At 35.3% G+C, this 27,277-nt stretch overlaps 1 protein-coding gene across 3 annotated transcripts in view; it reads right to left on the minus strand.

The window, feature by feature from the left end:
* Positions 1-1,708: 1,708 nt before the first annotated feature.
* Positions 1,709-27,277, minus strand: part of LOC100373546 (uncharacterized) — a 79,653-nt gene continuing 54,084 nt past the window's right edge. For 2 of the 3 annotated variants that reach the window (XM_085507996.1, XM_085507995.1), the window contains exons 11-17: positions 24,687-26,245; positions 22,809-23,717; positions 20,150-20,260; positions 18,076-18,951; positions 16,918-17,239; positions 11,720-12,051; positions 1,709-6,701 (exon numbers count right to left, since the gene is read on the minus strand). In XM_085507996.1, coding sequence (XP_085364122.1) covers positions 6,603-6,701; positions 11,720-12,051; positions 16,918-17,239; positions 18,076-18,951; positions 20,150-20,260; positions 22,809-23,717; positions 24,687-26,245 — 4,208 coding nt within the window. In that variant the 3' untranslated portion in view covers positions 1,709-6,602. The remainder of the gene's footprint in view (positions 6,702-11,719; positions 12,052-16,917; positions 17,240-18,075; positions 18,952-20,149; positions 20,261-22,808; positions 23,718-24,686; positions 26,246-27,277) is intronic. The other variant, XM_085507997.1, reaches the window with a different exon arrangement.

Consider the following 27,277-nt stretch of genomic DNA (forward strand, 5'->3'; position numbering starts at 1 on the left):
TTTCATCAACATTCGCACATTTTTCCACTTGTGAAAATCACGTGATTACACGATTTTTTACATTAATATTTATGCCCATAACGTTGTAATAATTCAAGTAGTATAAACCACAATTTAAAGGGAATGGAATTTGAAGACTTTGAGGAAAAAAATATGCAGGGGGAGGGAAACTGTGAAGGTTTAAATATTTTTTTTGAGATTGTGGGAATAATAATTCAGTTGTATAAAATATAATTTGTCAACATGGCAAATAATCAGTAACTAACATTTGCGCTCACTGATTAAAGGGCGGCAGCCGTCGTGCCACGTCCTGTTCGATATGGGACTCAATAGCGACGTATACAACGCGTGAAAAATACATTGTTTATTTACATGAAATTCGAACACGCGCTGCGCGACGACCACCGCGCTTTAACCTACACTGTCAACTGTAATGAATCAGTGCGCGCGCACACACACACACACACACACACACACACACACACACACACACACACACACCAAAAAATAACACCAAAAAATAACCCACTACGAGCAAGCCAAATGTTGTGCTTTATACTATCACTTGGTGGATGTAATGAAATACGTCCAAGCACCTACTTGTTGTATGACATTTCTCAGACTCGCATCTTTCTTCCTGTGTTTCAATAGGATATCGTGCGATATCACAGTTTCGCTAAAGCCGGTTTACCATATCCATGGAAGGAACTAACGGAAGAAGCCAAGACGCCTATCCATGCTTATAATGATGATGAGACGACGACTGGCAAGGATGTGAATGAATAATTTAAAGCGCGGTGGTTGTCGCGCAGCGCGTGTTCAAATTTCATGTAAATGAACAATGTATTTTACACGCGTTGTACACGTCGCTATGAGTCCCATATCGAACAGGACGCGACACGACGACTGCCACCCTTTAAATTGAATCAGCTCATACCAGTCAGAATATGAACGCAAATTGCAAGTACTTCTGTTCACACGTTTTTGAAAGGAATGTAATTTTAAAGGCAATGAGTGCAGAAACTTAAAACTAAAGCGAGCACAGGGTCTTGCACTGTATGTACACTCCAAGGGCTTGTCGCAAGTCGATAAAGCTTGTGGCACGAAGTAAAGCCTATTCCACAGCTTGTTTTGGAGCCCGGATACCAACATCCAATGAGAGCGCCCACCACCATCCTGAGGGATTTGTATTATGACAAATTTCATTGGTTTGTAGGTGTTCCATGTGTCTTGCCGCTAAATTACGCCCTCTAGTGACAAATCTAATCGATGACGTAAATAGGCGACACAGAAGCCATTCAAATCGTTTTGATAATTTACTTTTACACCAGAGAAGGGTTCCATCATTAGATGGAGCAATTTATAGCGATGGCGTCTCAAAAGTTCATGTCCTCAAGTTAGCATACAAGGAAATAGGTAAATGGCAACAATCCAAGTTGAATGAAAGGGGGGTCCAAACCAATAGAGCAAGAGTGTGAGTGTGAATTTCAAAGTCTGGAGGGGTAATTTTCCAAGGAATGTACAGTACAGAGCAGAAATAGACTTACACACCTGAATTGCAATTTCTGTCAAATTGCATAATTGCTTATTACTTTTTTTTTTCATTATGAATTCAATTGCAATGTTGAACTCCATGTGACCCCATGTGAAAAAGAGGTGCACCAAACCGATGGGGAAAATCTACCATGATTCATATAGAAGACAAACATTTTAAAGTTCTAAAATGAACACATTTTATTTATAACATTGAATGTACATACATTACATTCATATGAGTGAAAATAGAATTTTCTGTTTTCAATTGGAGGAAATATATGCCTAACAATTAAACTTGATGACATACGGTAATTAACATAATATGGGAATACATTTACGATAACGCCAAGTAAGAGAAAAGGGGGAAAAAGAACCTCAAACCAAGAAGTTTACAAAAACAGCATGATCATAAAAGTATATGAACTTTGACCTATCAGATAGATCTCAGAAACAATCCGCAAATAAAAACAAAATTCTTAAAAAAAAAACTTCTATTCTACAATATCATTTCTTCCAGTTTGAGGTAAAAACTCTGTGATAGATTCTACTTTACATGCTTTATACAGTGCTCACATCCTATGCATGATTAAAAAGAGTACACTTTTCAACACTGTTGGGGTTGATGATTGACACTGCAAAGGAACATCTTTATATACATTTAGGGATAGACACATATTGCTAAGATAGATTCTAACGATGGCACTTCATATACATATACATCGAAAACACACACAATCAAAATGACTTCCCTATGCATTTCCTCGATTCTTTTAAATAGAGACTACAGCAATTCCACTAACCAAGAAATACAAGTCAAAATAAAGCTACTTGTTTCAACTGTGCCAAGTCAATGGGAAGCTACCTACAAGATTGCGCTTTACCACTACCCAACCCTAACAGACCAATCAGAGAGCAGCTTGTTTGTTGATGGGTTCCTTTTTCGACGTATCAAATCCTGCTTAGTATATGCGCTCTGAATCAACTATACAAACATCCCTGAAAAACAAGTAGTGGCACACTCCAAGTGTACACATGAAAGGGGTGCTAGGCAGGTGTATTGAAAATCACTCCATAAATTCTCCATACTCCATTTTCTGCACTTGTACATACCCCCAAAAAATTATGCCTACAAAATATTTACAAAACAAAAGCGCATGAATAATAATAATACATATTGTTAAAGTCGGTTTTCATCTCAATTAAGTTCATAGTAAGCAAGAGCAAATCTTTCAGTACTTCTACTAACAAAGGACGTAAAAGAAAAAAAAACTTTCACAAAGTTAAACAGCTAATTCTGACCCATGTAAAATAATCTAACCCTTGAATTTCAAGCTCCATTTTTATCAATGCAGCAAAACCTGAACTGCGGGTAAAAATTCTTTCTGTTTCCACCAAAGAATTAGATTGATTAAAGACTATGACAAATCCCTTTATTCTTCTATTCAGTCTCGTGTATGTTTAACGAAATCTGGAAATTCATCTTTAAATTCATAATTTACACCTTATACACAAACTAATTATTAATATTTATCAGAAGAAACAAAGATCCACCTCTTTGAGGCGTGATAAAAGACTGAATTTTAATACTCGGTGAGCAACAATAATTTCCCTTTCACAGTGCCCTAGCATTCACGTAAACTTGGGTGCACGGACACACAATACTGATTATAACAGAAATTCCTGAATTTCGACAAAATTACTTCTCAGTCTTGGGAGTGTTCTTAGTTTGTCCAAAAATATAAAATATAGAACAAACTGACATTACCACCACACCGGCTATAAGAGATGATAAAAGGATTGAAATGGCAATTAGCATTACCAGATGCAAATAATTTGTTATCACTCCCTCACAAACAAAATACTGTTAGTTTTTAGGTGCACGTACACAAAACTTTGAAACTTGAGCATTCTAAAATACAAAAATGTTAAATATAATGAATGAAATGGTAAAACTCACAACCATGCGACAATCTTTTTGATTTATGAAGCCAGTACAGGAACCTCAAAGACTTGTATAGTGGCAGTTTTTCACATTACAAACTGATGATTAGAAAAAGCTGTAGCAAATCAAATTTACTTTTTTGCTCTATTAGAAGCACATGCGCCTATATACATTGCAGGTGTATTTCTAAGGGAGGGGGGGGGGGGGTAAGTCATATTTTAATGATTCAGTATACAACACATGACATTTCTGAGTTATCTGCATTTCTATTGGAAATGTGCTTCTAATAGACGAAGTACAGTAATATAAAGAAACAAAATAATTCACAACAAATTGAGACAGACAGAAAATAATTTTTTTTAAATGTTTCATACATTTCCATGATTACACGCGACAAAACTATCATAATAAAAACATCATCTTATATGCGATGACATAAACAATTTTTTTTTTTATTATTATTTTTAGTTATGCCTTATATTCAGATCATACCATTATAATGTGGACAAGACAACCCCTTCATAAGGAGTGGGTAAATAATACTATGAAACAGAAAAATGGACTACATATATATAACATATATAAAAGTAAAACTTCTTTTTTTAACATCACAGAAGTACAATTTTTTTCACCGTTTTCTCAACAACTTGTTTTTTAAACTAGTAAAATTGATTAACGAGATTCAATCAATATAATTCATCCTAGATTAACAGGCAACTAAAAACATAACATTTCATATGATAATTTTACAACTCCAGAAAACAGGAAATTTATCTGTACAGAATATCAACTACTATGCAAAAACCTGAAACATTGGTTTGTAAAACATCTGAATTTCTGTTTTACAAAATACAAATCTTTTTTTCTTTTGTTGAAGAAAAAGTTCATTACTAAACTGTACAATGTGATAAAAATCACTTCTTTAAAACCTGATTTGTGTTTTACAATTGTTTGACAACGATATTCTTTGATTTTAAATTTGTATGTGCGGGCATTGATTTAGCGTACAACTCATTAGCATATTTAGTACACACAGACATCTAATTAGCATATTTAGTACACACAGACATCTAATTAGCATATTTAGTATGCAAGCACATCTTATCAGCATATTTAGTATGCAAACACATCTTATTAGCATATTTAATATGCCTGTGAATCCTATTAGCATATTTTGTACTTAAGCACATCCTATTAGCATATTTAGTACGTAAGCACATCCTATTAGCATATTCAGTATGCAAGTACATCCTATTAGCATATTCAGTATGCAAGCACTTCTCATTAGCATATTCAGTATGCAAGCACTTCTCATTAGCATATTTAGTATGCAATCACATCCTATTAGCATATTTAGTATGTAAGCACATTCTATTAGCATATCTAGTATGTAAGCACATCCTATTAGCATATTTAGTATGTAAGCACATCTATTAGCATATTTAGTATGTAAGCACATCCTATTAGCATATCTAGTATGTAAGCACATCCTATTAGCATATTTAGTATGTAAGCACATCTATTAGCATATTTAGTATGTAAGCACATCCTATTAGCATATTTAGTATGTAAGCACATCCTATTAGCATATCTAGTATGTAAGCACATTCTATTAGCATATCTAGTATGTAAGCACATCCTATTAGCATATTTAGTATGTAAGCACATCTATTAGCATATTTAGTATGTAAGCACATCCTATTAGCATATTTAGTATGTAAGCACATCCTATTAGCATATTTAGTATGTAAGCACATCTATTAGCATATTTAGTATGTAAGCACATCCTATTAGCATATTTAGTATGTAAGCACATCCTATTAGCATATTTAGTATGTAAGCACATCCTATTAGCATATTTAGTATGCAAGCACATCCTATTAGCATATTTGGTATGTAAGCACATTCTATTAGCATATCTAGTATGTAAGCACATCCTATTAGCATATTTAGTATGTAAGCACATCTATTAGCATATTTAGTATGTAAGCACATCCTATTAGCATATCTAGTATGTAAGCACATCTATTAGCATATTTAGTATGTAAGCACATCCTATTAGCATATTTAGTATGTAAGCACATCCTATTAGCATATTTAGTATGTAAGCACATCCTATTAGCATATTTAGTATGCAAGCACATCCTATTAGCATATTTGGTAAGCAAGCACATCTCTTAGCATATTTAGTAAGCAAGCACATCTCATTAGCATATTTAGTATGCAAGCACTTCTCATTAGCATATTTAGTATCTAAGCACATCTCATTAGCATATGTAGTATGCAAGCACATCATATTAGCATATTTAGTATGCAAGCACTTCTCATTAGCATATTTAGTATGCAAGCACATCACATTAGCATATTTAGTATGCAAGCACTTCTCATTAGCATATTTAGTATGTAAGCACATCTCATTAGCATATGTAGTATGCAAGCACATCTCATTAGCATTGTTAGCTTGTAACACATCTACTGGCAAAGATATTTTCTTTATCATAGTCAATTTAAAACAATCATGCTATTTACCCGTATATGCAGTTTGACCGAGACGGTGTAAATGACACACTACCATATTTTCTTTATTGGAAGTTCATGTGTTTAACTAAACGACAGAGGTGGGTCTACGGTCAAAATAAGTCATATTTTAATGATCCATTATATAACAAATGCAATGTTCTATTCTATTGGAGATAAACTTCTAATAAAAAAAATAAGGTACTGTGTGAAGCTCGGCAAGATAAATACCTCAAAAATATCACTACCATCAATTTAGCAATATTTCTTTTAGAAGTTTTCATTTTTTTTTATGAAAAAAACAAACAACTGTGACTTTACACATCAAAGTTATGTCTACAACGGTGGTTTTTTCTGTAAGTACAATAGCACTAGAAATTCACAAAAAACAAAAATTCAATATGTTGAAATATTTTAAAATCATGTTATAAACCGCTCACAATCTATTAAGGGATGGTCAGAAATGACAACAAAGTATACCAGTAGGTTTCAATCAATAGATGTACCGTCTTCACTAATTATATAGACACTGACAGTTTCAGTTAACCAGTGTTTAAATTCAATGGCAGCAGTGTTTAATGAGCATATGTACAAATTCTCAATCAAATTATTCTAGTAATAATTTTTGAAGCAAGCTGCTTTTTCCTTTTTTCTCTGGTTGCACTATTGGTTTACTATCATCTGTACTGATTTCAAGTGGTGGTGCCTGTGGAAAAAAGAAAAGTTTTATAAGCAACTGAAATAATTTTGATTCACAGTAAGTTACATTCCCACTATGCATAAACTGTAGAAAACTTTCCTGCAGGTATTATAAAAGCTTTGACTTTTGGAAAGCTGGTTATATTTTTTAACCAGCAAAATCTTGAAGTTGAATTGTGAAGGTCACATTCAAACTTCACAAATGCATCATACATCTTGGGATACATGCATATGTATATACATTTTATTATCCGATTCAAGATGGCCGACTAGCAGCCATTTTAGAAATTTATCTAAATCAAGCATTTTGGGCCATTCCTTAACCACATCTGTCAAGCATGGACATATTTCATTGTAACTTGGTTCATACATAGTATGTAGAAGATAATGGGACCTTGATGAACGTCTTTTTTCTGAACACACACACACGCACGCACGCACGCACGCACACACGCACGCACACGCACGCACACGCACACACACACACACACATCATATGTCCAAAATATAGCTTCAGAAAAGCATTTTTTTAAAACAATTTGAATCAGATCATGAATAGGGTACCAGTATGACATGAAGTTAGGGATGAGTAGGAAATCAAACTCATGGTTTACCACGGTCATTACCGCGGTGGTGGTGGGTGCTCGCCGGTCGACCACATTTTATGCAAATTTATGCATAGATTCCATGACCCCGGTTTACCGCGGTCGTGTGCGGTAGGCTCGCATGGCAATTTACACCCTATTGTTAGGACTATGAATGGACACAATAGACTGGGAAACTAAAGGTTACTTGCCGCCAAATTCAAATAATAAAAATCGAGTGGTACTAGAAGATTGGAAAAATTGTCTATTAGTTCGCAGAAGAACACTATTTTATTTTCACGAGTCTTGGTACATATAACATCGCAAAGCAACTCAGAATAATGTAGACCCCACATAATGTAAAATATTATCACATTATTTTGAATTTACATCATGTATAGTCTCAGGATTTATTTTAAAAGATTAATGTTTCGCGTATACCAATATAATCGGGCGAAGTATAAATTCTAAGTGTAAAACACTCGATGAGAGGCCGCAGTTTACGTTACCTCGAGACCATGCACTAAGTAGGAAAAGGAAGCCATAGTCGAAGAGGGAGTGTCACACACTTGGTGCTACAATATATACTACTACAACAACTGGGTGATCAGCGAAAAAAAATAGCACACTTCTTGGCGAAACTGACTAATCTAATAAACCTTGGCCCAAGTTCAACCCTAAGTCACGCGCTGAACAAGTGGGTTGTTACCTTGGTGACCATTAGCGCTCCGCGCATTGACCTTTTTATTATACACATCCCATTACGCAAATTTTTACTGGCTCTGCGTTGCCTACGTAAAAATTGTTACTGTTCTGGTTGTGAATATTTCACCATTGCCGACGTGATAATGCGTTGCCTTCATAATAATTACGCAAACTTATTTTCCATTGTTTACGTACTGGCTGTGAATATTTCAACTTTGCCGACTTGATAATGCGTTCGCTTCGTAATAATTCCGCAAACTTGTTTTTCATTGTTTACGTACTGGCTGTGAATATTTCAACTTTGCTGACTTGATAATGTGTTGCCTTTGCAATAATTACGCAAACTTATTTTTTATACCCCTGTCGACACCTCGAGTCAGGCTGCTATCACCCTTTCTATTTCAGTAATTGACGGTCTGTAGGTGTTAAGTTGTCACCTCCAACTGATTGAGCGGGCAATTAAATACGCGATAATACCAGACTTAGTTTTTCTACTTTAAAACTGACGGCAAATTACAATACAATCGTCCGGAGCCATCGAACTACGCGACTTAGTGAAACCGCGACTTACTGCCTCAGAATAACTGTTGTTGATAATGATATTGTAAACAAACACGCACACACAAAACATTAAAGCCAGAAAAGTCAAGTCAAGAAACAACATTTCAAATAATAATAATTATGGTTTGACATCTATACTATATCATTTTGAAATAAACTAAATTTCATGTAAATAAAATCCATGCGTTACAATTTACTGTAATTTCAAACTCGGGGCAGCGTACTTTGAACGCAGAGTATTCGATGGCTTACATTTTGAGTGAAAATCAAAGAAAGCTTAGAAAGAACTCCTATGTGCTGAGAGTATTGGAGACACATTAAATATATTTTGAAATTACTTAGCTGAAAACTAATTATGCAAATCAGAAAATTAACATGAACAGATTTGATTGTAAAACTAATGAGGTCTGCGCAATGTAACAAAAACTCTATGTACCAAGTTTAATTGAAATGTGATTAGAACCAAAAAATTATGAATTATTATGCTAGGTGGGGAAATAATATGAACAGAGTTTTACCCCAAACTAATTAGGTTTGTACATTGTCCTAGAGCATCTTTGTACTAAGTTTCATTAAAATGGAAATTAGTACTTTAGATATCAGTGTGAAAGCTTAAAATTGGTTAATTATGCAAATTGGGTAATTAATATGTACAGATTTTAACCCACAATTATCCAGGTCTGTCTATTGTCCTACAGCATCCATGTATAAACATTCATTGATATGTGATGATTACCGTAGTACCTGAGATATCAGTGTGAAAGTTGGAAATTGGTTAATTATGCAAATTAGGTGATTAATATGCACAAATATTTACCAAAAACTAATTGGGTCTCTGCATAATTTTAGATTCATTGAAATGTAATGATTAGTACTTTAGATATCAGTAGAAAAGCTGAAAATTAATTATGCAAATTATGTAATTAATATGCACAATTATTTACCCTGAAACTAATCAGGTCTCTGCATAGTCCTAAAGGATCTATGTACCAAGTTTCATTGAAATGCGATGATTAGTACTTGAGATACCCGTGGAAAAGCTGAAAATTAACTAATTATGCAAATTAGGTGATTAATATGCACAAATATTTATCCGAAACAATCAATCTCTGCATAGTCCTTGAGTATGTAAGTACCAAGTTTCATTGAAATGTAATGCTCACTACTTATATCAAAAGCTGAAAATTAATTAATTATGCAAATTAGGTAATTACATGTACTGATATTACCATAAAAACTATCAGGTCTGTGCAGTGTCATATGACATCTATGTACCAAGTTTCATTGAAATGTGATGATTAGTACTTGAGATATCAGTGGAAAAACCGAAAATTGACTAATCATTATGCAAATTAGGTAATTAGTATCCACGGATTATTACCAAAAACTAATCAAAACCTAGCATTAGTTCAGAAAATCTATGTACCAAGTTTCATCAAAATCCAATGAGTGGTTGTTTAGATATCAGTGGAACAGTCATGGAACCACTAAAAAATAGCTAATTATCATGCAAATTAGGTAATTAATATGCACGGATTTTTACCAAAAACTAATCAAATCTGCGCATATGTTCAGAGCATCTATGTACCAAGTTTCATCAAAATCCAATGAGTGGTTCTTTAGATATCAGTGGAACAGTCATAGAACAGCTAAAAATTAGGTAATTATCATGCAAATTAGGTAATTAACGAACATGGATTTTAACCAAAACCTAATCAAAACCTAGCATTAGTTCAGAGCATCTATGTACCAAGTTTCATCAAAATCCAATGAGTGGTTCTTTAGATATCAGTGGAACAGTCATAGAACAGCTAAAAATTAGCTAATTATCATGCAAATTAGGTAATTAACGAGCATGGATTTTTACCAAAACCTAATCAAATCTGCGCATTGGCCCAGAGCATCTATGCACCAAGTTTCATCAAAAACCGATGTATGGTTCTTGAGATAGCAGTGGAACAGTCGGACACACATACACACACACACACACACACACACACACACACACACACACACACACATACAGACACACTAACTGCAAAGACTCCCATGGGAGTCAAAAAACAAAACAACGTCAGGTGCTTTTGAACTACATGCAGTTGACACAGTAACGGGCAATGACCTGAGCGGTTCACACGCAATGAAATTCTAATCGAGCCAGCTAGCGTTATTGTACGGTATCATAAACTCAATAATTATTCATTCAAAATGCCTTTCACACTCACGAGTATCATGGAACACGAACATGTAACAGAAAAATAACGTCTTTTGTTTAAAAAAGATTCTGTCAACCAAGAATACATGCGCAAGGCAAGATTTATGAAACGAAACAGAAAATAATCATGTCATTGTCAGTGCAATGCAGACAGCCTGACCTGTTTTGATTAGTTCGCCCGTTTCTCGTTTGCTGGTCATTTTTTCTGGAGTGTGACACAAATGGTGAACATGATACTGCCAAATCAATCAAGAACCAGGATACGGCTTGGATACGCTGAAACTTTGTAAATCGTCCTCTTTTCAATTGTAAACTTTATTCCAGTGTAATAAAGGTATACCTACATGTACCATGAAAAATTGTATCGCATCACTTTGGAAATTTACGCTAAATACATGTACTAAATACTAAACAAGCGCACATATCGTATTCATTTACAGCATCGGATTTTAAAACAATGACTCGTGGAATCACAAAGAAACTGTTAAGTACGTATTTCACACATTACCGAGGACCGCGGTAGAGACCGGTACAACGGTAGAGACCCCTAATTATAAGCAGTCCGCGGCTCTCCCCGGCGTTCTGCGGTACACCGCGGTAATGACCGCGGTGCACCGCCCGTTTGATTTCCTACTCTTCCCTTAAAGACAAAATTGAGAAGTTTGAAGATGATCAGTCCAGACATATTAGAAATATAGGTGCGTGTAGACGCATATATGCACATGTATGCACACTTTTAAACTTTGTGCAAATGAGAAATAATATAATTGGTCCAGACATGCCTGAGAAAGAAGTTAATAATATGTTCAAACGCAGTTTTCGGGAGGCATCAAAAAAATCAAACCAGATCAATGAGAATATGTGCATGTATACAGGTTTGTTTGAGAAATAATGATGGATGAACTGACAAACACAAGCATGAGTTCCTGTTTTGGACTACATCTGACAAGGTGGACATACCTCTTCTTTTTCTGTTTGGCTATTCATTACAACAGAAGGAGTGTTGTTTTTCAGTGACTCAAGCGCAACACTGTCAGATCGTGCCTTAGTATCAGGGTTCAATAACTGATTGCGGAAAAGAGTAGCAGCCTTCATTGATGGATCTGATGGAGGTTTAACATTGGCCAGGGCACAGAACTTTTGAAAGCGCTTGTGTGCTTCTTCTCGTGTATGGTTTTCCATAACCATGGTCAGTCTGTCAGCAAGTTCATCTTCCTGTATATCATTTCTCGCACTATCTTCACTATCAGGGGGTTCAGTGTTTTCTACAGCTGCTGGTTTAGAGTCATCACCTGAAAAAAATGCATGAAGACGGCAACACTTTATATTTACATCCAATTATCTGAGGTGTATTACAAAATATTTCACCCAATCACCTGAGCTGTATTACGAAATATTTCATCCAATCATTTGAAGTGTAACATCAAATATTTCATCCAATCATCTGAAGTGTAACATCAAATATTTCACCCAATCACCTGAGCTGTATTACGAAATATTTCATCCAATCATTTGAAGTGTAACATAAAATATTTCATCCAATCATCTGAAGTGTAACATGAAATATTTAACCCAATCATCTGAAGTGTAACATGAAATATTTCATCCAATCATCTGAAGTGTAAGATGAAATAATTAACCCAATCATCTGAAGTGAAACATGAAATATTTCATGCAATCATCTGAAGTGTAAGATGAAATATTTCATCCAATCATCTGAAGTGTAACATAAAATATTTCATCCAATCATCTGAAGTGTAACATGAAATATTTCATCCAATTATCTGAAGTGTAACATGAAATATTTAACCCAATCATCTGAAGTGTAACATGAAATATTTCATCCAATCATCTGAAGTGTAAGATGAAATAACAAGCCATGCATGGCACAGTCCTCGTTAGTTATCAAATTTAAGATATATAGTTTTGTTTATAGTAATATAGCTGGAATATAACCATGTCAGGAATATGATTTTTTAACATTAAAATAATTGAAATTTGTATCTGATCGTCAAAAAAGTACTTGTCCATATTGAGGGACATTGCTCTGGAACAGCATTCAAAATCAGCCATTTTAAATACATATATATATAACATGATGTATAACTAATATATAAAATTTGAATATAATCAGTCAAAGCATTTAAGAGATATGGCTCTAGAAGCCCAATCATTAAAACAAAATGGCCACCAGACAGCCATTCGAATCCGATCTGAAAATAAATGATGTGCATCAGGAACCTGTAATGTCTAACATATGTACCAAGTTTGAACGAAATTCATATATAAATGCTTGATATTTGATGATTTTTTAGCACAAAAATGGCCACCATTTGGCCATTTTGAATAGGATCGTCAATCCAATATATCTGTCTATCTATGACATGATGTATAATGAATATTTAAAATTTGAACATAATCAGTGAAAGCAAGTCAGAGATATGGCACGAAAACCACATTCATTAAAACAAAATGGCCGCCAGTCGGCCATTTTGAATCTTATCTAAAAAACAAAATTATTTGCATCAAGGTCCCATAATGTCTAATGTATATACCAAGTTTGAACAAAATCCATCTGTTAACAGCTGAGAAATGCTTGTTTTTGATGATTTTTAGCACACAAATGGCCGCCATTCGGCCATCTTGAATCAGACCGTGAAACAAATTGACGTGCATATGTATACTATCATGTATGATGTATGTGTGAAGTTTGATTGTGATTGGTCCAGGCATTTCTAAGATACAGGTCCGGACGCACGCACAGACACACGCACGAACGGACGGACACACGGAGGTCAAAACATAAGTCCCCGTTTTCGGACTGCATCCGAACGGTAACTAATTAATCCAATCATCTGAAGTGAAACATGAAATATTTCATCCAATCATCTGAAGTGTAACATAAAATATTTCATCCAATCATCTGAAGTGTAACCTGAAATATTTCATCCAATCATCTGAAGTGTAACATGAAATATTTAACCCAATCATCTGAAGTAAAACATGAAATATTTCATCCAATCATCTGAAGTGTAACATAAAATATTTCATCCAATCATCTGAAATGTAACATGAAATATTTCATCCAATCATCTGAAGTGTAACATGAAATATTTAACCCAATCATCTGAAGTGTAACATGAAACATTTCATCCAATCATCTGAAGTGAAACATGAAATATTTCATCCAATCATCTGAAATGTAACATGAAATATTTCATCCAATCATCTGAAGTGTAACATGAAATATTTAACCCAATCATCTGAAGTGTAACATGAAATATTTAACCCAATCATCTGAAGTGAAACATGAAATATTTCATCCAATCATCTGAAGTGTAACATAAAATATTTCATCCAATCATCTGAAATGTAACATGAAATATTTCATCCAATCATCTGAAGTGTAACATGAAATATTTCATCCTATCATCTGAAATGTAACATGAAATATTTCACCCAATCATCTGAAGTGTAACATGAAATTTTTAACCCAATCATCTGAAGTGTAACATGAAATATTTAACCCAATCATCTGAAGTGTAACATGAAATATTTCATCCAATCATCTGAAGTGTAACATAAAATATTTCATCCAATCATCTGAAATGCAACATGAAATATTTCATCCAATCATCTGAAATGTAACATGAAATATTTCACCCAATCATCTGAAGTGTAACATGAAATATTTCATCCAATCATCTGAAGTGTAACATGAAATATTTCATCCAATCATCTGAAGTGTAACATGAAATATTTCATCCTATCATCTGAAGTGTAACATGAAATAATTAACCCAATCATCTGAAGTGTAAGATGAAATATTTCATCCAATCATCTGAAGTGTAACATGAAATATTTCATCCAATCATCTGAAGTGTAACATGAAATATTTCATCCAATCATCTGAAGTGTAAGATGAAATAATTAACCCAATCATCTGAAGTGTAACATGAAATAATTAATCCAATCATCTGAAGTGTAACATGAAATATTTCATCCAATCATCTGATTTCACCTAATCATCAGAGTTGTGTAAAACAGTTAAATGATATTAAAAATAATTATTTATAACGATTTGTACAAAGTTAAAGATAACAAAGAAAGACAAGTAAAAAAAGGTGAAGATAATTTAAATCAGTTTAGAAACAAGTTACCTTACTTTGAAGAGTGAATACGTTGTGCTTACTGATTTTACACAAAGCGAGGTATAAAGCAGCATGATGTTAACAGCTGTACTGTGAATATCAGTCAAAAATGCAAGTCAAAGTTGCTTTGCAGGATAACCTGATTCAACATTAATAGACAAAGTTCTACTATGCTTTTTTTTTGTTCCCAAGAATGTATTGATAAACAATAAAGGATTTTGGGTTCCCTGGTATCATTTTTGTTACTGAATTTAAAAGGTTTGACAGCATTATACATTGTTAAAAGGTAGGTGGTGAATTCACATTTATTTTCAAAATAATTTTCTAGCTTACAGTACAGCTATGGACACCAAAGCAATTAGCTTTCCTACCTATGACAGTATACTGACTTGTGTAAAGTCATTTTTGCTAGCACAAGCATTTAGCAATGACAAGCAATGAATAAACACTAATTAGGATCCCAAACAGAAATTGCTGTATTACATAGTGTTTTTTTTCATATGAATTTTGACAGAAGTGAATACAACACTGTAATTGCTCCGTTAGCAGCATATGTACTTACGTACATGGTGTTTCAGTGGCCAAAATAAGTAATATTTTAATGATTCAGTATATACAAATGCGACTTTTGATTTGAATGCCCAGTAGTTTGTTTTTTTACATGAATGTTGGCAGAAGCATACACCGTATTTGCTCAACCAAACACATCTAGATGGGGACATAAACCAATTTGCATTTACTCTAAGCTGGATCATTAAAACACAACTTATTTTGATCACTGACTTCAATCAATCATTTACGAAAACGAATGTGTTACAAACAGAGTGAATTCGGTATTTCCAGATTTATTTATTACATCACTTGTTTTATCTACATATCAATTAATATTGTTCACGTACTGTGATTTTTCAAGGATACTTGGGTTGAATGAAGACGCAAGATGAAGTAAGAAAGGCGGTGCAGAGGATGATGTACTGCGAGACGGTTTCTTAACGTCACATATTATGATTTCAAGATACATGTACCAGCTTTTGTTTATATTTCTCTTTTTGACAAAATGTGTTACATCAACAACAGAACATAGCGTAACTATAATAACCTTGCCTGTTAACAAATCTAGATATCAAAAGAAACCATGTAAAAAAAGGGTTACAAATTAACAATGTAATTTGCTGCCTCATTCAGCATTTTCCTTGCAGGGCTGAAAATACTGGCTAAAATTACAGGTGGGAATTTTTTTTTTTTTTACCGAAATGGAACACAAACAATGAGATCATTATAATTACATGAAAAATGTATTAACTTTAACAGTAAAAATTAATTTTACTGTGTTTTTCTGTAATTTCTTGGCTACAAAAATTCTAATCGATTACAGAATTGTGCTTTTCATTTCATTCCCAAATATTTTGAATGTCTTAGATTTTTTATCCTGTACCCATGTGAGTATATTGCTTTTAAATATGTGCCTATGGTTAGTAGGAGTACTTTGATATATATAGTGCTCCAACAGATAATAATAATAATAATAATAATAATAATATCAAAATTGAACTTGATGGGCTATTCTGCATGATTGCTAAAATTTGAAGATGATCAGACAAGACAATATATTTTAGTGATTGAGGGGTTTTATATGTGCTTCAAATGGAGATGCGCTTCTAATAGAGAGAATACAGTATCTTCAAGAATATACAAACAACAATAGCCAAAACTGAACGTGACCAAGAGCCCAAAATAGTTAATAAGCTATCCAACATTTGAAAAAATTCAATAAAAACTATTTGAGTTATTGTAACCACAAGAAAAAAGTTTACGCTGGAGACAACGAAGACGACAGACATATTCCCTTCATATACATTTCCCTTCATCTAATGATCAGCAAGGTTAAAAAGCAAGTGCAAAAAAAAAATACAAACAAGAGCCCATACAATACATGTAGATGTTATTTGAATCAGATTGTGATGCTGCTAGGATGGCACAATGATTGCTACAATATCTACTGCCTACCTGTTAAGTCGTCAAAAGGAAAGTCCAACATCATGCTCTCATTGTCCTCTGTCTCATCAAATGATGGATAAGGATGGTGGTACATGGTAGTGGAGGAGGCTATTACATTACCTTGGTCAACAATATCAACAGCTACATTGAACTGCTCACTGTTATTACTCGGACGACTGCACGGTGATGCTTTCAGACTTTTATCCATCTCTTTCTTAGGCGTCAAAGTTTCACTCATACTGCTAGGGGTGTCATTCAATACACTTGGTGGTGATGTTATTGATGCTAAAGGGGAAGAAGTGGCTGATGTTCCTTGGCTTGAAGCACTCAACTGTAAGAGTACACAAGGCATTAACAACTAATAGAAACAATCTGATCTGTTAATACCAGGAAAAAGCAAGCAGGCTGTCGGCTAAAGCAGTCTGGCCCTCAGAAGTCAAAATACCAATTACTGTAAAATAATTTATTTTCGCTACTTTCGCTGAAGGAATGATTCAGTGAAAATAAAATCCAGTGAATATACCTTTTTTCCTACATTTTACATTCAACTCGCCAAAAATCAGTGAAAATAAATATCATACAAAACACCAAAAATGCTTTTTCAGCGAAAATTTATTCCATGAGCTGTACTAAAGTTTCATTATTAATTGTTGAGAATTGATGTGAAACAATTTTAGGGGGTGGGGGGATGGGGTAAAAAAATATTAATTGTCTCAGAAAAGCCAAATATATAACTTTATCAACATATAACGCGGTGTGCACTTGTAAACAATTATTACCTGTCCCTGTACCAACTTTGAACAGAACTCAAAGACAAATATCTGAGAAAAAGCTGGTAACGACTAGATTTTTGGAGACAAAAAAGGCTGCCAGCCACTCAAAATTTATTCAATCAAAAAATAACTTGATGTGCACCTGTACGCCATCAATTCCTATTTCTGTACCAACTCTGAACTGAATTGGATCACACATGTGAGAAAAAGCTGGTAACGACTAGATTTTTGGAGACAAAAAAGGCTGCCAATCAAAAATTAAATTGATGTGCACCTGTACGCCATCAATTCCTGTCTGTACCAACTCTGAACTGAATTGGATCACACATGTGAGAAAAAGGCTGGTAAGGCTAAAATAAGAAGCAGAAAAGTTGTTTGATGTTTCATTACTTACAAGATGGGAACTATGTACTTCTCGACTGCTGGGTCTCAGCTGTTGCTGATCAGTACTCAGGCTTCTCTGCAGCTGACTGGCACTTCCCATTATTTCTTGTGTATCAACGGGACTACTTTTAGCATTCAACTGTGCCAATAGTAATGACCCTGGTTCACTCATTTGTCGCCCCCATGCTGGAGATTGCCGATTTGAAGACGCTATTGTGTTTGCTGGAGACTGGGTGAACTGCAACATTCTACTTGGAGACATCATTTGATTGGCTGTCTGCGGACTCATAGCAATTATCTGATTTGCCACGGCACTGCTTGCAACGGTGCTGCTCGTTTGCGAAATCATTGAATTGACCATTGTCGTACTGGGTCTGGTGGCGTTGTTCAGCTGAGCAGAGCCACTTGAGGCAGCACTGCAGCCCTGTTGCAACACAAGATTGGCTGTGATGGTACTGCTACTAGAGATGCCAGTAAGGTGCATGATAGTGTTAGTAAATATGCTGTTAGTACCAGTGGCGCTGGTTTGCGGCGTCATGGGGTTGGTGGTGATGCTATTGCTACCAGAACTGTTAGTTTGCTGCATATGAAAATTATTTTGACTCATAGAACTTGTGACAGTGTTGTTTGGTGGTGCTGTAGTATTCAGATCAGGAAACTGGAAAATATTCTGACTAGGCTTAAAGTGGGATACTGGAGGAGTCTGCTGAGGAGGACGTTGAGAAAACGATGGAGACAGAGAGAAGTCCAAACCAGTAGAGTTTCTAGTCCCACTCTGCAGAGGTCTTGATGCAGCTTGTGACAGTCTAGGACCTACTGCAGTACCAGGTGTTGGTGGTCGCGCTGAATGTGGAGACATCTGGGGTTTGAATGCTCCGGGAGATTTCTGAAAAATAAACAATAATTAAAATATTATTATAATGCAATTTTTCATATTACACAGAAAATAACCATTTACATTATTCCCCTTTGGACAAAATGGATATAAATGTCCAGAGACAACATCACGAGATCTGCATTACACATCACCTAGCATATGAGAACACAGGTACATACACAGTTCACATCACCTAGCATAGGACAACACAGGTACATACACAGTTCACATCACCTAGCATAGGACAACACAGGCCCATACACAGTACACATCACCTAGCATAATACAACACAGCTAGGTACATACACAGTTCACATCACCTAGCATATGACAACACAGGTACATACACAATACACATCACCTAGCATAGGACAACACAGGTACATACACAGTTCACATCACCTAGCATATGACAACACAGGTACATACACAATACACATCACCTAGCATAGGACAACACAGGTACATACACAGTACACATCACCTAGCATATGAGAACACAGGTACATACACAGTACACATCATCTAGCACAATACAACACAGGTACATACACAGTACACATCACCTAGCATAAGACAACACAGGTACATACACATCACCTAGCATAAGACAACACAAGTACATACACAATACACATCACCTAGCATAAGACAACACAGGTACATACACAGTACACATAACCTAGCATATGACAACACAGGTACATACACAGTACACATCACCTAGCATAAGACAACACAGGTACATACACAATACACATCACCTAGCATATGACAACACAGGTACATACACAGTACACATCACCTAGCATAAGACAACACAGGTACATACACAGTACACATCACCTAGCATAAGACAACACAGGTACATACACATCACCTAGCATAAGACAACACAAGTACATACACAATACACATCACCTAGCATAAGACAACACAGGTACATACACAGTACACATAACCTAGCATATGACAACACAGGTACATACACAGTACACATCACCTAGCATAAGACAACACAGGTACATACACAATACACATCACCTAGCATATGACAACACAGGTACATACACAGTACACATCACCTAGCATAAGACAACACAGGTACATACACAATACACATCACCTAGCATATGACAACACAGGTACATACACAATACACATCACCTAGCATATGACAACACAGGCACATACACAGTACACATACCTGAATGGTCACATTTGGAGCCGTAATATTAGAAGTTTGTGCCAACATATCTGCTAAGGTATCAGGAGGGAAATTTGTTTCCTGTGTTTCTATTAACTGCTGATGGTTGATCTGTAGTCAGAATAAAATTGAAATTAGTTATAGAAGTATTCTGTACTCTGTATCTTCAGTTTTTCCATCATGATGTATTACAGCCACAGTCACTTGGGAACATTGGTAACCTGAGTCATTGGATATTATCATTATACAATTGGTAACCTGAGTCATTGGATATTATCATTATACAATTGGTAACCTGAGTCATTGGATATTATCATTATACAATTGGTATCCTGAGTCATTGGATATTATCATTATACAATTGGTAACCTGAGTCATTGGATATTATCATTATACAATTGGTAACCTGAGTCATTGGATATTATCATTATACAATTGGTAACCTGAGTCATTGGATATTATCATTATACAATTGGTAACCTGAGTCATTGGATATTATCATTATACAATTGGTAACCTGAGTCATTGGATATTATCATTATACAATTGGTAACCTGAGTCATTGGATATTATCATTATACAATTGGTAACCTGAGTCAATGGATATTGTCATTATACACTTGATAACCTGAGTCATTGGATATTATCATTATACAATTGGTAACCTGAGTCATTGGATATTATCATTATACAATTGGTATCCTGAGTCATTGGATATTATCATTATACAATTGGTAACCTGAGTCATTGGATATTATCATTATACAATTGGTATCCTGAGTCATTGGATATTATCATTATACAATTGGTAACCTGAGTCATTGGATATTATCATTATACAATTGGTAACCTGAGTCATTGGATATTATCATTATACAATTGGTAACCTGAGTCATTGGATATTATCATTATACAATTGGTAACCTGAGTCATTGGATATTATCATTATACAATTGGTAACCTGAGTCATTGGATATTATCATTATACAATTGGTAACCTGAGTCATTGGATATTATCATTATACAATTGGTAACCTGAGTCATTGGATATTATCATTATACAATTGGTAACCTGAGTCAATGGATATTGTCATTATACACTTGATAACCTGAGTCATTGGATATTATCATTATACAATTGGTAACCTGAGTCATTGGATATTATCATTATACAATTGGTAACCTGAGTCATTGGATATTATCATTATACAATTGGTATCCTGAGTCATTGGATATTATCATTATACAATTGGTAACCTGAGTCATTGGATATTATCATTATACAATTGGTAACCTGAGTCATTGGATATTATCATTATACAATTGGTAACCTGAGTCATTGGATATTATCATTATACAATTGGTAACCTGAGTCATTGGATATTATCATTATACAATTGGTAACCTGAGTCAATGGATATTGTCATTATACACTTGATAACCTGAGTCATTGGATATTATCATTATACAATTGGTAACCTGAGTCATTGGATATTATCATTATACAATTGGTAACCTGAGTCATTGGATATTAACATTATACAATTGGTATCCTGAGTCATTGGATATTATCATTATACAATTGGTAACCTGAGTCATTGGATATTATCATTATACAATTGGTAACCTGAGTCATTGGATATTATCATTATACAATTGGTAACCTGAGTCATTGGATATTAACATTATATAATTGGTAACCTGAGTCATTGGATATTAACATTATATAATTGGTAACCTGAGTCATTGGATATTATCATTATACAATTGGTAACCTGAGTCATTGGATATTATCATTATACAATTGGTAACCTGAGTCAATGAATATTATCATTATACAATTGGTAACCTGAGTCAATGAACATTATCATTATACAATTGGTAACCTGAGTCAATGGATATTAGCATTATACAATTGGTAACCTGAGTCATTGGATATTATCATTATACAATTGGTAACCTGAGTCATTGGATATTATCATTATACAATTGGTAACCTGAGTCAATGGATATTATCATTATACAATTGGTAACCTGAGTCAATGGATATTGTCATTATACACTTGATAACCTGAGTCATTGGATATTATCATTATACAATTGGTAACCTGAGTCATTGGATATTATCATTATACAATTGGTAACCTGAGTCATTGGATATTAACATTATACAATTGGTATCCTGAGTCATTGGATATTATCATTATACAATTGGTAACCTGAGTCATTGGATATTATCATTATACAATTGGTAACCTGAGTCATTGGATATTATCATTATACAATTGGTAACCTGAGTCATTGGATATTAACATTATATAATTGGTAACCTGAGTCATTGGATATTAACATTATATAATTGGTAACCTGAGTCATTGGATATTATCATTATACAATTGGTAACCTGAGTCATTGGATATTATCATTATACAATTGGTAACCTGAGTCAATGAATATTATCATTATACAATTGGTAACCTGAGTCAATGGATATTAGCATTATACAATTGGAATCTTGAATCACTGGAATTAGTCTAGCAGGTAGTCCCCTGGATTATAAAATACAGCTTCTTTTGTTTTTACTGCAACAGGTGATATTAAATGTTAAAGTTTCAGATGTAAATTAATTATATAGCACACATGTATGTATCATTCTTACTTGTGATCCAATGAAACTTTGTTGTTGCTGCTGCTGTTGCAGCATTACAAGGTGCTTCTGCTGCTGTTGTAATAAAGGGTTATGTTGCTGCTGCATCATAATCTGTTGCTGCAGCATCTGTTGAAGTTTCTGCTGCTGCAATTCATGATGCTGTTGTTGCTGCTGCTGTTGTTGCTGCTGCTGCTGTAGCCTCTGTTGTTGCTGTCTCATCAGAAGAGTTTGCCTGAGATGCGATCTCTGCTGTCTGACTGTCTGTAGTTGCTGCTGGTGTCGCAATCGTGCTTGCACTTGCTGCTGCTGAAAGGACTGCGGCATCTGTCCACTACCAGGAAAACGTGGACCTGAATTCATGCTGTGTCCTTGTGAAAACCGTGGGTTAATTATGTCTGGTAGGTCTTGTTGCATGGAATACACGGGCTGCTGAGATTGCTGTCGCATGGTGGAATCCATAAAATTAGTGTTCAGTCCAAGATTACCAGTGTTTAACAAACCTGAATTACTGCTCAGAGAGTCTGTTATTGTACTGTGGGGATATGTATTTGTTATTGTGTTGCTTGCTATGCTGCCACCCATAGAGTTGGCCAGTGTATTCATAGATGATGTAGCGATTGTATTCATACTGTTAACACTGCTAGAGGATGGAGTATTTCGACCAGATGCACCTCCAGAAAGTGCAGAGTTTAATAAATCAGATGTTAATTGCTCATCTGAATGGGGTGTACTCAGAAGCTGTTCTATTCCTAGAGCATTGTCTATTTCACACAAAGATAAGTTGCTGTTATTGAGTACTTGTTCCAATTGCTGTAGTATAGCATCATCAGATAGAGAAGCAGAGGAGTCATCTGACATTATTGAAGACGGTGACTGCTGCGATGTATTGCCACTCAAGTTATTTAAATTGGTCATCACCTACAAATACAGAATGTCTCATTGATATCATGACATATATGCGAAGTATGCACACAGACAGTAGAGTACCAACTGACACGTAACGAAGGTCCTAGTGACTGTGTACTGTCCAGGTGATTCTCATGATAAAACTTATTCAATGTCATGTGACTGAGTCTCAACCAATCACAGCATGCGTAACAGCAGTGAGATCCGATAAAACTTATTCAATCCTGCTGATTTTTCTGCTTTAACACGTTTTTTCCCCATAATTCATTTTGGCTATCTGTGGAAGCTTCCAACACTAGCTATCTGAAACATGTGAAGCAACTTGCGCAATGAACCAAAATCGAAAGTTACAACACTCATGAGTTATCTGCCTTGAATCTTGATTGATTTTGCTGTTCAATGTAATTTTTTCTTCACATTTTTAAATTTTTAAAGCTCAGTAAAGTAACTAAATTAAGAACTTTTGTGTAACCTAGGAATGTTTGTCCCTTATTTTATACATATTGTATTCGGTATATGCCAGAAAATAATTGGGAAATGAATCATGGAATGTAGAAGAAAATGCTTAAAAATTTGCAAGAGACATGCAACATTTTTTGTGAATTTCATTAGTCAGTGCAGAACCTACCATTGAACATTTTTTGGGGGGTCATACAGGAAGTGTCAGCAATTTTTGGAGCTCCATAAAATTATCATATTATGAAAATTCATAGAACCGAAAATAAAGCAGTTTTAACTACTGTAATCACACTCTAAACAAAGGATTACTCATTTCAGCACGTGGAAAAATCTCATAAACCGATGGCAGCAATTGTGTGGAGTTTCAACATATTTACACATAGAGATAACGTAAATAGTCTGTAAACAAATGTTTTCAGGTACTCGACAATACTTTAAAACAAAGTAGGGAATCAGTTATTCAAATATCTCCAACTCTTGGTTTTCACTGTAAGTGTGTGCTCGTCCTGCTTATTCACTCACCTGTGCTTGGCTCTGGCTCAGAGCTTCGGTAAACATACTCTGTGACCTTGGATTTTGTTGCTGTTGCTGCTGCTGCTGCTGCTGTTGTTGTTGCTGCTGCTGCTGCTGCTGCTGCTGCTGCTGCTGTTGTTGCTGCTGCTGTTGCTGTTGCTGTTGCTGTAATGTCACCTGTATGGATGACTTCTGAGTTGATTGCAAAGGATGACTGAACGGCATGGGATTTGTCATACCTGTTGCACTGAGCCCTTGATTACTTATACTATGTACTGAACCTATGGTATTTCTTCGTTGAATTCCACCTGATGACCTTCCTAATTGTGAAGGCTGTTGTCCCCACGTACTAACGCGACGTAGTTGCTGATTAGATTGTCGATTTAGCAGAGCTCCAAAGCCAATTGGTGCAGTATTTGGGATAGGAGTGAACGGCGGACTTTGTACTGTACTATCAGGAGGTACGCTCTGTTGTTGTTGTAACTTCAATTGATCACTTGCACTGCCTTCCATGAGCAACTGTTGCAACAAGGGGTTCTCTGGGTTACTATTCTGTTTATTATTATTATCAATAGGAACCATTGGTTTTTGTAGTGAACTTGTCTCCATCTGTGTTACTTGATTGCCATCACACCCTGCCAACAATTCTTGCACAACACTCTGGCTATTTTGTGTGCCAGTAAGGGCTTCTTCAGGGAGTGAGTTTGCAACGTGGAACAGCTGCTGAATAAGAGTGTTTGTTTCTTCTTCGTCAAGGTTATAAATGTTGAAATTTTCAAGCGCAGGCAATGCACTTGTTTGCGGTGACTGTGTTTGTTGCTGTTCTGGTTTCTGCAGCTGGTTTTGCTGTTGTTGAGATGTAACAGGTGTTTTCGCTGTTGATGCAGTATTTTCTCCACTGGTTACAGCTGAGGCAAGAGCAACATTGTTACTGTTATTATTACTATTACTACTGCTGCTGCTGCTGCTGCTACTACTGCTAACAATACTATCAGACTCGTTTACATTTGGGACAATTTCATGTTTACGAAACCCAGCTCCAAATGTTTTTCCAAATAGGGTACTATGCGACAAGACAGAAGAATCATCCTCCATTAGTAACTTTTGCAGCAAAACGTTTTTGGGTTGTTTTTGAGGTGCTCCATTTTTGGATTGTTTTCCGGGCGGGCAAGCATCTGGTATAAGAGTCCTATGATGGTCCAGAATTTTACTTGTATCCTGTGATGGTATCCTAGGAAACAGGTCACCGCCTGAATGATTCTGCATCCTCCGCAGCTGCTCTAGCGGATAGAGCTCACTACCAAACTTAACAGAACAATCGCCGTCTAGCAGTTTGCTTAAAATCTTATTCTCATCTTCACTGTCGCTGAAATCTTTTTTATCGGCATCCATGTCTTTACTTTCAACTGACAAAGGATTAGGGCTCTGTTCAAGCAAGCGCTGTAATATTGCTTCTTTCATCCGAACAGATGCCTCACTTTGGGTACTAGAGTTAGATGGCGGGTTACTAGTAAATTCCACTGCTTCTCCACAAGCTTTTGCTCCCTGTGCCGCATAGTCTGTGTCATCTGAAAAGATTCAAGTAAGACAAGTATGATTACTTTCATTGAAAGACAAGCAAACTGACAGTGGGAAGCTGCATGTATGTAAGGGAGTCTAAAAACTAATGATGCGATAGTGCGACTCGCTGAATTTCACAGTGTCACTCTGCAAAACAGCATATTTTGATTGGAAGACCACTTGTCACAGTGTAATCAGTCACAGTCAAATCACTAATTAACCAATCAAAATGCTGGATGATGCCAACATGTTTAAATTACCATAGCATTCAAATATGTAATGTTAATAAACGCAACACAAAAGAGATTTGCCGATGTTGTAGTACGATCTTTTGGCTTTGATTTTAAATCAAGAAATTAGTTACACTATTTCACTTTTCTAGCCAGCAGTGTACCGGGGTAATGTGTCGAATCACCTTAAACCATGGTCGCATAATTTGTCTTCCATGTGCTTGCTGATCACCGAACAGTGCTGCATGTTACCAGTACATAGTGTTTACACACCTGTTTACCGTAATTCGTGAGCAATTGGCAAAATAACCATTTAAAACTTAACATTTCTATAAGGCATGCGGTGAACCCTTACACTGTAAATAAAGAAGTGATATGGGCATCGATCAATCATTGGGATTCACGCTTTTCAACCAACCAACGGAAATCGAGCTATTCGCAAATTGACACTGCGACCTGTGCAATAATTGACATTTGGCGAGTCACACATTCGCATCGCAAAGTTAGTTTTCAGACCGCCTTACATATCCCTCAAAGCTGTGGTTATAGAACAGGTGAAGTATTTTTAACTGTTCAAGTTAATATGGACTCTATTCAGATCAGTAAGTTTTGTTCTAGAACAGCAATTGCAGTAGGACATTTTGAATCTGATCTTTAAAAAAAATTATGGTTTTGGTATACACATATATACGTTAACTGAGATCTGGGTTTGGAATTACAGAAATGCTTGATTTTGAAGAATTTTAACATTAAATGGCAGCCATTCGGTCAACTTGAATCTTATTATCAAACAATTACATGTGCATATTG

The sequence above is a fragment of the Saccoglossus kowalevskii genome, chromosome 14 (genome assembly GCF_978046115.1).
Source record: "Saccoglossus kowalevskii chromosome 14, keSacKowa6.1, whole genome shotgun sequence".
Taxonomy (NCBI): Eukaryota; Metazoa; Hemichordata; class Enteropneusta; family Harrimaniidae; genus Saccoglossus; species Saccoglossus kowalevskii.